Source organism: Triturus cristatus, chromosome 4_1, assembly GCF_964204655.1.
Source record: "Triturus cristatus chromosome 4_1, aTriCri1.1, whole genome shotgun sequence".
NCBI classification, from domain to species: Eukaryota; Metazoa; Chordata; class Amphibia; order Caudata; family Salamandridae; genus Triturus; species Triturus cristatus.
The window spans coordinates 307,658,715-307,671,538 of record NC_140585.1 but is presented as its reverse complement, the minus strand read 5'-3'; the positions used below and the strand labels follow the sequence as shown (position 1 = coordinate 307,671,538).

The 12,824-nt window shown below is 42.1% G+C and overlaps 1 protein-coding gene across 2 annotated transcripts in view; it reads right to left on the bottom strand.

The window, feature by feature from the left end:
- Nucleotides 1-12,824, bottom strand: part of DCP1B (decapping mRNA 1B) — a 221,125-nt gene that overhangs the window by 98,009 nt on the left and 110,292 nt on the right. For both annotated transcript variants that reach the window (XM_085652197.1, XM_085652196.1), the window contains one exon: nucleotides 6,877-7,012. In XM_085652197.1, coding sequence (XP_085508323.1) covers nucleotides 6,877-7,012 — 136 coding nt within the window. The remainder of the gene's footprint in view (nucleotides 1-6,876; nucleotides 7,013-12,824) is intronic.

Here is a 12,824-nt window from a genome sequence, read left to right as displayed (position 1 = left end):
ATTGAGTCTGATTATTTTACTAAAAAGTTAGATAATTAATGAATTTGTTAAAATCACCATCAACTACTAGACTAATGATCCATTGACCAAAGGAAGAGTGTTGATCTGAGAAGATTAGTTAAGCATAGACTAATTCAGATCAAGGTGAAATAAAACATGACCCCCAGCGAAATAGTCAGGAAATCTAAATGTGCATATGGGCCCATTGTAAGTGATACGTTGATGTGTGAAAGTGTTTATCCTGGCCTTTCGCTGGATCAGTATCATCAATGTAAAAGGTTAGAGCTCTTTTGGGGCCCAAGTGATTGAGTGTCTCCTCCTTTTTGTCAGGGAGGGAGATTGCACAACGATGGGAGAGGAGTCAACTTTTGGCAAGACGGCTGCCCGAGCCCTGAACACCAGTGTGTCTGCAAAAAAGGTGGTTTAGGGCAGTTGAACTAAATGTGCCTGCAATTCATTCATGTGCTGAGCTGATATGGAAGACCTTCTTTAGAGTCAGAAAATGCAATGAGCATCTGTGCATCAACAGGGTGAACAGATGAGAAATATCAAGACCAAGTTAAAATCCCACTGAGGCATCATAAACAGTTTGCGAATAAACATGTGTGTCGAACCGGTAATAAACAGCATCACATCAGTGAGTTAAACAAAGATGGTTGGTCTGGTAAATGCAAAAGGGCCAGCAAATAACCTTCAACAGTGCCCACTGCAAGCTCTGGCTGGGACAAAGACAAAACACCCAATAAAACATCTCACAGTTTGGATTGTAAAGTATCTATATTTTGGACACCATACCAGGCCACATATACCGCCCAACACCCAGTGTAAATGGGCTTTTTGAAAGGGCGCCTGGTGATGAGGATGGCATTCACCACTTCGGATGGCGGATCACATAAAGGTATCTTCGCCACTCAATCTTCATGAATGGAGGGGTAGATTGCACAGGTTCGGGTGAAGGACCATGACCTGCTGCTGCGACAGAAGATCCTCCAGAAGTGGCAGGCTGATCGGAGAGCACATGCTCATGCTTAGAAGCGCTGGGTATCACTGCAAGCCACTAGAATGACTTGGACCCAGTCGTTCATGATCTGGGTAGGAGAGGCAGGTGCAGGAAGCTAGCCAGAAGGCATATTCGGGCAAGTCTCATTGCATATAGTATAACTTGCAAAAACGCTGATACTGCATGATATTGACTTTGGTGAGACGATCAAACCAGGGTTTCCCCTCTGCCGAGGATGCCCTGTGCAACCTCAGGAAGTAGAAACCATTTGTGATCCAGCAGACAATAGCAGCTGAGCTAGCCCACCATGGCATTCAACGATCCCACCAGGCGATTCATAACAAGAAAAATGCACAGACGCTCCAGCCAGCCTCAGAGATGCAGGGCCTCTTGGTACAGGACTCACGACCCGACTTTGCCCTGCTTGTTGCAGTACCACATGGTGGCCTTGTTGTCTGAGAACCTGCAATAACCTCAATTTCATAGATGGCAGAAAGGTCACCATCAGACGTATGGCTCATCAATCCAACAGACTGATATTGAGCTAGGTTTCCGCCAGAAACCAAAAGTCCACTGATCTCCACCTCGCTCAGATAGCTTGCCCACCCAGCAGTAATGAATTTGTCACCAATGTTATCTCTGGGTGGAGAAGAGAGAAGATTGGATGCTGTCCTAATTGGGGTTGAGCAGCCATCACGGCAGATCTTGCACAGTCTCCTCCTAAATTTGAATCACATCCAATGGGTTTCCTTAATGCAGTGCGCACTAGAAACTGAGATACCATTGCAGAGCCCGGAAATGTCACCCATCAGTCAATCAGAAGGATGCCGGAGGCTAAAATCCCCAGAAACGTCAGAGCTGCTCTCACTGAGATCCAGGACCAAGTCTGAATCATCAGGTTTATAGCCCGAATACCCAGGACTTAGTGCAATTGAAGAAAGACCCTTAACTGTAGTGGTCCAATGAAAGAAAGCCTCCGGAAAGGAATCAGGGGACTTCAGCGCGTGGACAGAGAAACCTATTCATATCAGCAGGTCTGCACTCCTCTGAAGGAGGTGATGGAGCAAGGACTCGTATAAAAGACTTGCCCGGAAGCAATCCTCTCGCATAACTCGTAATATTATATTAATTGAAGTTTTGTGTAAACTAATATACACTACATTCCATATTTTAGCTAGAATGATGCTTGCTTATGTGTTTTACTAACAAGTAACCGGAATGAAACTTAAAATGTCTGCTAGCGTGGGAAACTGTACTGCGCATGCGTCAACTGTATCTACGCAGTATGACCAGTCTTTGCTTGGAGGGAATTACCTGCGCAAACGCTTTTAAAATGGCCGCTTGTAAACTCACATGCTAGGCATCTGCTTTGCCGAAACTAAAACAATGTTATTTAATAAATGCTAATGCGGGGAGAGCTTTTATAAGCAAATGGGGTTAGAATAGAGATAGGTGGTATACAGTGAAATCATTTTATTTTGAATTTAATATGTTTTCTTTGGACCTCTCTACTAGTTCATATTTGGGCCTCTGAGCGATGCTAAAGTTTGTACAGCACATGACTCCTCATGCAGGCGCAGTAATAACAAGCCGGATGTGGTACTTGAAACCCGTCCAAGGCCATCATTGCTACATGGCCTGGGAACCTGATGGACATCCTGAAAACTGAATGAAAACGAACATCAAATGGATACATTTGTCTGATAAAGATGTGAATACGGGTGGGAAATAAAGTTTGGGAATAAGAATTAAGGGGCGGGAACATTAAACAAAGAACCAAAGAAAATTATTAAAACTTAGCATGGCGTGATGAACATCCTCCCACTTACATGTCCAATCAGAATTAGGAATTTCATGAAGTTGAAACATTAATGGGTGGTACATCAGCATAGAAAAGTATAATTGAAGAAATTTAGTTAGTTAGTTATCGCAGCAAGACTAGAATGCTGAGAGACCGGGATGCTGTCCGAGAGCTGAACGAATGCTGAAGGAGAATCAAATTGCAGAACTTAGATCCTAAACATAATTAATAGAAGAAGCTTGCGGAAGAATCGAGGAGGAAGATAGTGTCAGAGAGGGGTGCGACGCAGGAGTCGGATCTAGAAGAGGTCATCTATCCTGTCCTATGAAACCTGTACTGAAGTCTTTGTCACCTGATCTTTCCCAAGGGTTGGTTTGCACACCATCCTAGGTAAATATATCTCTCTGTAGTACGCCATTGTACTGCTCTCTCTAGCCTCTCCTTTCTGAATAACTGTCATTATGATACATCATTCTAGTATAGGTGACTGATGAGTATATTAATTGACATTTCCTCCTTGGAGAAACTGAGTTCGTACTGTATTCTTGTTTTGGCTCACATGAATTAACTAGATAAACATTTAAAACTTCTCCGAGTCTGCGGTTATTTCAAAATAATAAGAAATATAAATTCTATGTTATTTCACCATCAACTAGTTCTAAATAAAAGGTCCTTTGACCAGAGGAAAGAACTTTTTGATCAGTGAAAGATTAGTTAAAATCTGACAGGCAACTAATCTCAATAAAAAGGCATTAATAAAAATTGACCCCCAGCAGTATTTACTAGCCCATGTGAATGTGTGTTTATGGGCCCAGGTGAGTATATGGTGTTTGAGTACCTGAGGTTGGTAACCCTCTGGATCAGAGGTCCACGACTGACTGTGGAAAGAGCACCTTCAACAGCCAGTCACAAGGTGGGGGGAAACTGGTGTTCTGACTTCCGAAGATGGGAGGCGAGCACCGTCATCACTTTCGTGAAAACACAAGGGGCACTGGTGAGGTCGAAGAGGAGCATGGCAAACTGAAAATGCTCTTGGCCTATAGGAATATGCGGCCTGCATGTCCGAGGAAACCATCTAGTCACTTAAGTCCAAGGCAGACAGAATCAGGGCCAACTTCAGCATTTTGAAGTTGTCCTTCTGCAGGATGGTGTTCAGAGGGCGAAGATGTAAGATAGGTCAAAGCCTTCTATCCTTCTTAGACATGAGGAAATAATGAGAGTAAAAACCTGTCCGCATTTCAGAGTCCGGAAGCGCTTGGGTGGCTCATTTTGAGATTTAAGCTTGCACAGCTTGAATTGGAATGGAGAGGTTCTCCTCTGAGAGCTGCTCAGATGTGGGAGGACGGTGCAGCAGGGTAGAAAGAAACAGTAGGGCATAGCCTTGCTGAACAATCTGGAGAACCCATCTATCAAATGTGTTGAATGGTCACCCTGGGAGAAGGTACTGGATCCTGCCTCACGGGATGATATTGCCCCACTAACATCAAGCTAAAGCGGCTTGGGAGGATTTTGCTGCAGGGGAGGGTACTGAGAAGGCCGAGGTGCTTGGTGACCTGCAAATTGCCTGCCAAATTCGCATCCCTCGTCTCGAAAGGACTGGGGGGGAACTGTAGTAGGGATGGGATATTGGTGTTACTTATATGGTAACTCCCTAGAGATGCCTCAGAATTTCCTAAGCCAGTGAGGAAACTTTTTGGCAGAGACGGAAAGATCTGACATGCTTGTAAGCTTACTCTCCTTGAAACATTTTGAAGCAGAATCATCTATTTCATCAAATACACGCAAGTCATCGAAAGCCACATCCATAAGAGAGCCCTGTATATCTCCAGAGATGCCCGTACGTCTCCAGAGCAACCTGTGGAGCACATCTATGCATGGCAAAGCCAACCGTCCATCGCAGACAATCAGTGTCAAGGCCAGCACATATCCTGTATTTGGCCCGATCTTGAATAGTTTGAACCAAGGAGGCCCTAATGTCTTCCAGGCCCACAAAAAAGCATCTTGTTGGCCATGACTTACCTTAAGCATTTATTTCCTGACTGTCACAATTCACTTAGACTCCCTACCTGGGGGAGTTGTTGCTACTGAAGTGGGGTTCACCTTGCAATTGGTAGCCCGAGTTACCACTCTCTGTGGAGTAAGATATTTTGAAATCATGGTAACCTGGAACTGTATGTCACATCCGATTTGTCAGTGGACAAGAAAAGGGTTTTGACCAAGTGCATAGTAAGGTGTCAGTAACTGCTTAATTGAACGGAAACAAGGGCTCCAATGTGGCTGTCCAAAGCTGTGATATTTTCATACGGACATTTGCATTTACCTCAACTGAAGGCAGCTCTAGGTCCACTACCTCAACTGCTTGTCAAATTACAGCAGCAAAGGAATCACTCATCTGCTGGGAGTTCAAAAGGAGAGTTCAACCATGTATCAGGGGGAAGTATCATGTCCACTGGCATCTTGTAAATCCATGTAACTGTCAACATAAGTAGGTAGTAAATCATCCCCAACCCCACAATCATCATCTCTGGAGGCGGCAAGCTTTGTCAGATTGGAAACAAAAAAAACAATGGAACCCCCGAGGTTGCCATTGTGGTAGATGGAACACAGAATGAGACTCAGGTTGTATTGTGACTGGTTTTGCTGTAGTGACTTCGGAGCACGAGTCAGTCGTGGTCTTGTTGAAGCCGATTCAGGATCGGACATTGGAGTCTGCATGGGATTACTTCAGCGATGTCGGTATCGGAGTCGATGAGAGAGAGAGATCGAAGGTGGTCGTGGAGCCAGGTTGGAAGTCTGCATCAGAGTTGACACAGAGCGGCTGATGGGCATGGGGTGCAAGGGGCAGACTGTGGTAATCCAACAGACTCTGCAGATCCAGAGGCCCAAAGGTGCTCTAGAAGCACCTGGAAGAGTGCCAAATATACATTGCATGGTCTCTTTCAGGGTCTCTATCTGTTGCAGGATCATCAAAGGCTCAGGAAATTGGAGGGTGCATTGGGATCAACTGCAGGAATGGTTCGGCAGCTTGAGATCGGTAGGGAGACCAACTGACACCTTGATGCCCCCATACCAAACGTTAAGTCCCCCTTTTCTGCCATTGGTTTTCTGTTTGAATTTCGACCGTGAAGACTACTTCGAGGGAGTGTGTCTGCATCCTTGACTTGGAGCGGGATTGACATGAATCCAGTGACGTTTGTCTGTGTTCAGCAACATACAGCTTACATACTCAGTCCCGGATCACCTCCGGGTGCATGAAAGGGCACCCATCGCACCAATCTGAGCAGCAGCCTCAGCCTAAACACCAGATACACGCCTTGTGGGGGTCTAGGATTGACATCTCTTTCCCGTAGTAATCGTGGCGTGGTTTGAAGCCTGTAGTTTTAAGGGGTGAAATTGTTTCTTTTCACATTGAATTTCTGTTTTCTTCATCAGAAAGGCAACGAAAATGGAAGAGGCGTTCTGGATCCACGTTCAAAGACAAGGAGAAGAAAGGAACTGATGTCAGTGCGAAGGTGTTTTGCTTATATGCGGCTCTGCTCCATCGCTTCTGGTTCAGTGTGGAGCCGGGCCAGAACCACACATACCTCCTAGTGGCTTTCAAGAGTCTTGGTATAAAATTTTCCATATACAGCCTGGGGAATAATATTTAAATGAGGCATCTGCGAGTCGAAGAATCCATTGTAATGTTGTTTAAATAGGCCCTCATCATGAGCCATCAAGTTGGTTAAGTTAGCCAGTGCTTCGACAGGGCATGATAAAATGGACTATGTGATGTGTAGGTCAGAAATTGGATGGTCCTTGTTACAGGACTGTCACGATTTTCGGATGAGACATTGTACTGTTGCCTTATTTATAATTAGCTAGAGTACAGCAAGATGATGGGAGTAGTTGAAACACCAGGCCAACTTATGGGAATTGGAGGGTGACAACAAAAACGAACAAGAAACTATTTGTGAGAAAACGGTGTGTGTTTGTATGGAGAAATGGCAGTACTGCATATTGTACTACAAATTATTATGAATAAATAAATATGGATGTAAGTGACCAAACATGTTACATATAAAGCAAAGCTCACCTTAGTGTATTCGTCTTTGGCCTTAGTCAACATCTGCAAGATATCCACTTCCTTGCTATCCCCAGCATTTATGTTCATTGGAGATATCATGGCTCCAGCCTCTTGTCGTGCCTTAAGCTGCTCTTCTTGAGTTAGACTAGAGGCAATGGACCAATAAAGATATGCTCATCAAAATTAGCTACCAAATATAAAAACATAAAACTATTCCTAAAATGGTGAACAATTAAAGTTGGCGTTAAAAAGATCTTCTATGCTCAAACTCAATTTATATTTATTCTATCAAAATTTGTAGGAGGTCACCGACTAATATGTGCCTACTCGGGATCAAACAATTTAAAAAAAATACCAAATCAAGCCCACTCCAAAGTAAATGTGTTAAACATTTATGGATCATATCCTTTTCATGACAAACTTACAATTTCACATTCTTGCAATTTTAAGTTTCTTAGCCTCTTTATATATATAAGGCCCCGTTAATCTGCTTTTACTGATTTTTACGGATAAATACAGACAGAAAACAATATGTTTCCTGTCTGTATTAATTCTTAAAAGTGGAAAAAAATAGAAAATTGGTCTTCTTGTGAGTGACTCTACATGTTGTCTTTCACTAATTCAAAGTCACCAGCTGAGCAGATTATACAGCATGGAGAGTTAAAAACAGGATGAGATTTTCTTAATACAGTCATATGTTAACATATATTTGTAGTATAATGCTAATATTTATCTATGGATGTAGTGTTTTGGTATATTTGGCTACCTAATTTGCCACAAGATCACAGGCAAAGCATGAGTGTGTGTTTCTTACTTGAAGAAATATGAAATTATATCATTTCATTTATTCACAAAATAAATATGGATAAATACCAACAGGATGTCCCAAAAATAAATATGGATAAATACTGAAAATGTTAAAAAAAAATACAATAAAACAGAGAGCCCAAATTCTATATAGGGCTCCCATTGTTATGGTAGTCATTGTTCTCTTCTCAAGCAGAGCTTTTTCAACATCGCTAGTCACCAACAGGCCCCCAACAATGGAACTCTGTTTTTGATCCAGTAAAAACAAGGCAAAACCATAGCCATCTTGCACCACCCTCTGTGTTCTCTTTTTAAATGCTTCAAGAACCATCTGTATCTACTTTGAAAACGTTAAAATAACTTAATTATTTTTATAATGGCCAATTAAAAATTCAATATTTCCGATATTAGAATAAATAAATTGCACGAGTTCTAAATGGATATAACAGAAGAACGAAGCAAAACAAAGCAAGTGATGATAGACCTGCTTAAATAAACCTATTCTTCACATTGCGGCCCTCATCATAAGGAAGGAGGAGCGATATCCCTAGTGAACTATTTCGGACCAGACATCACCAGGTCCTGAAAAATCAGACTGGGCTTTACTAGGTGCAGATATGTACCTGGTAAAAACCAAGCACAAAGAGGAGCAGACGGACACCTGCCACTCCAGCAAAACGTGGGGAGCAGACAATGGTTTTGCAAACCATAGCCTATCTTGCATAGGACACCCCTCCAGCCTCAGCTACACCCCCAAACAAGCGCTAACAATACTCTGCCTCTGTTGACATTTACCACATGCTCATAGCAGGTGGTGAATGTTAGGAGACTTCTTCCAAGAATCGGGGGATACCAGTAGAATAAAGGTCTTGTAATTGAGTGTTCTCATAGTTAAACCCAATTATGGGGACTAAAACAGAATGACATGTTTTAGATGCAGGTGACAAGACAGAATCAGGTTTCCTGGCCCCTTGTCCCCACAGCTAAATTTAGCCAACTTGCAATTAAGGAGTTTGCAGCCTTTTCTTGAACAACGAAGCACCAATCATGTAACTTGTCTCAGATCACCTTAAGTTCCATTATTACACTCCCCGCCAGTACATCACCTCTGCTGGGAAGCTGTTCAACGAAGACATTTATGTTTATTTCAAGGCCTATCTATTCACCCAATTTATTCTCATGATTATGGCTGTGTTCTGCTGTTTCTTCTCTACTGCAAAAAATATCCTGTGATAGATTACATGCATCTCTCTCTTGCAATCAGTGCCACAGCTTCAACTAAAGGTTTTTATAGTAGTTCATGGACCATTTCAAAGAAGGAATACAATCCAACCAGTTGACTCTCTCTCGGTATTTCTGTTCAAGACCCTCAACAGAGGCCAGAATCCTTGAAATGCCACAGTAAAAGTGATTAAGAAATCTTCCCATTCTAGCCAGACAAGGAAGTAGTAAGAAGGCTGAAATTAATGCGAAGGCAAAATTGATGATTTGGGAAGACACTACAAAGTTATACTTAGTGAAGGGTGAGGAGAGTCTAGCTAGAGCCCTCTTAATTTAATGAGTCCTGGCATCTTTAGAACCCGGTTGGGAAAGAAAAATGGTCAAACTTCACATACACTGCTGCAAAACAAAGCAAATGTCTAGCACAGGTCCAAAATGGCAACACTGGATACAATCAATCATCGAGAAACTCTATAGACTTGGGTAAATCAATTAATAGTGTGGAGGCCAGCCTGGAGAACAAGGAGCCCTGGGTTCAGGAAACAGACAAGATGGAGGTAACCAAAATGAAGCTGAAAGGGACAGAACAATGTTCTGGAGAAATTGTATAAGAAGGCAACAGAGAGCCATTACAGCTCTTTTGAAGTTAGTGAAAAGAAAGAATAGAAAAGATTTGGAGGGCTACAACAAGAGTGACCTGTGCTTTCTATAAAATGGGCATTCCCTTACAGGAGTCATGCACATATTAAAATGATTTGCCAAACCCAGTGGTTACTAAAAAGGCATACTATTTACCTTTAAGACTGACTATGCAGTGGTTACAAGAGTCACATCAACAGAACAGTAATATAGTGCTTAAGGATCTATGAGACAAAGTAGTATTAAAAAAGAGCACTATGAAAGCAAGAGTTGAAAAACATTAAAAACAAGGTGCCATCTTTGATATTAAGATCCAATTGCTGAGATACAAACTAGAAGTAAGAGACAGATAATCATGAAGGCACTGTATGTACTTAATAGAACAGTGGCGGTGTGGAATTCAGCCATGAAAAATAATGCATACATAGTATTAAAATCCATAAAGGAAATACATACAGAACAAAATAATTACACAACTGCATGCTACCGAGTTTCACAAACATTTGTCTTCTAACATCACTTCCTATTTAAGTATCCTGGTTGTGTTCCATTGTAGTCCACACTGTATAATTGATAACCGTCACTGTAGCTTGATGCTAATTAGTTTCCTTAAAAGATACCCAAATTTGCTGCTTTATAGCTTTAAATTTCCAGCATATGTGCAGTGATTTCAAATAGTCATCCATGTCCTGAGGTGTAGCCAAACTTGTATACTACGAAATACACTTTTGCGTGATGCATTTTCTTTTTGTAATATATCTAACTTGGATCCTTCTGAAAATACCTAACAGCACGTTTTACTGGAATGGATGCAACTTTGATAGGGTACAAATGTTATTAATTACTAATATTACCATAAACGCCTAATAATAGGTTGTAGGTCCTTTGAGCATTAAAATGAATAGTTGCATTCATTTCAATACTGAAAAGAATGTCGTCCCAAATCACTTAACTCTAGTCTTAAGACATCTATCTGTCTCCAGCTATCAAATTCCATCCACCAACCGGAGGTGAGGTCTATGCTATGTGTCAAATTCTAAAAAAAAAAAGGACACGTTTATAAGCAACTGCTATTCTCGATGCCGATATGGTATTCACAATGCAGATATGGTTTGGCATGAGTCCTGGCATCTTTAGAACTTGGTTGGGAAAGAAAAATGGTCATAATCAAAAAAGACTTCTTCAAACTTCACATACACTAGTGAAATGTCTAGCACAGGTCCAAAATGGCTACACTGGATCCTATCATCGAGAAACTTTATAGACGTGGGTAAATCAATGGTAGTGTGGAGGCCAGCCTGGAGAGATATAGAGAGAGAGATAGATATAGAGAGAGAGATAGATATAGAGAGAGAGATAGATATAGAGAGAGAGATAGATATAGAGAGATAGATAGATATAGAGAGATAGATAGATATAGAGAGATAGATAGATAGATATAGAGAGATAGATAGATATAGAGAGATAGATAGATATAGATAGATATAGAGAGATAGATAGATATAGAGAGATAGATAGATATATATATAGAGAGAGAGATAGATATATAGAGAGAGATAGATAAATATATAGAGAGAAATAGATATAGAGAGAGATAGAGAGAGATAGATAGAGAGAGATAGAGAGAGAGAGAGAGAGAGAGAGAGAGAGATAGAGAGATATAGAGATGGATAGAGAGATAGATAGATAAATAAAATACTCTCCCACAAAATGCCCAAGCATATAGGGACGCACTCATGGCAAATTGCACCAGTCGGTTTCTCCCATCACAGGTGTCACCATCGGCATTAATAATTGGACTGGACCATGCAAAACTGCTCTTTCAAATTATTTTACTGTGGACCTGACGCGTTTCAAAGCACTCGCTTCTTCCTCAGAGGTCATGATGAAATGGATTATAAAAGCAACAGATGCACAGGACCTACCAAAGGTGGAAAATGCTTCGTTTTTGACTACATGTCCCATAATGCAAAGCACGCACGATGCGTGTCCTACTAAAGGCGGAGTTTGCAGTTACGAAGCTTCCCTGTGACTGTTTTACCACTGTGACCTCTGAGGAAGAAGCGAGTGCTTTGAAACGCGTCAGGTCCACAGTAAAATAATTTGAAAGAGCAGTTTTGCATGGTCCAGTCCAATTAATAATGCCGATGGTGACACCTGTGGTGGGAGAAACCGACTGGTGCAATTTGCCGTGAGTGCGCCCCTATATGCTTGGGCATTTTGTGGGAGAATCTTAATGCATGGTAGTCCTGCCGTGGGGGGCAGCAACATCCGGGAAGGAGGAGGCCGCTGTTTGGAACTTTCCAATCTGGTATGCGGCACGGCATTTTGGGACATAACAAGACTGTGGTAACTGCTCCGAAACCCACTCAGGGTGATGAAATGGATTATAAAAGCAACAGATGCACAGGACCTACCAAAGGTGGAAAATGCTTCGTTTTTGACTACATGTCCCATAATGCAAAGCATGCACGATGCGTGTCCTACTAAAGGCGGAGTTTGCAGTTACGAAGCTTCCCTGTGACTGTTTTACCACTGTGACCTCTAAGGAAGAAGCGAGTGCTTTGAAACGCGTCAGGTCCACAGTAAAATAATTTGAAAGAGCAGTTTCGCATGGTCCAGTCCAATTATTAATGCCGATGGTGACACCTGTGATGGGAGAAACCGACTGGTGCAATTTGCCGGGAGTGTGGCCCTATATGCTTGGGCATTTTGTGGGATAATCTTAATGCACGGTAGTCCTGCCGTGGGGGGCAGCAACATCCGGGAAGGAGGAGGCCGCTGTATGCGGCACGGCATTTTGGGACATAACAAGACTGTGGTAACTGCTCCGAAACCCACTCAGGGTGATGAAATGGATTATAAAAGCAACAGATGCACAGGACCTACCAAAGGTGGAAAATGCTTCGTTTTTGACTACATGTCCCATAATGCAAAGCACGCACGATGCGTGTCCTACTAAAGGCGGAGTTTGCAGTTACGAAGCTTCCCTGTGACTGTTTTACCACTGTGACCTCTGAGGAAGAAGCGAGTGCTTTGAAACGCGTCAGGTCCACAGTAAAATAATTTGAAAGAGCAGTTTCGCATGGTCCAGTCCAATTATTAATGCCGATGGTGACACCTGTGATGGGAGAAACCGACTGGTGCAATTTGCCGTGAGTGCGCCCCTATATGCTTGGGCATTTTGTGGGAGAAAGATAAATAAAATACTGCACAAAAAAAGGAAATTTGAATGCCTAACAGAAACAGAAAGTAAGGATGTTATGGTGGTTATGGACCTTGATTGGAAA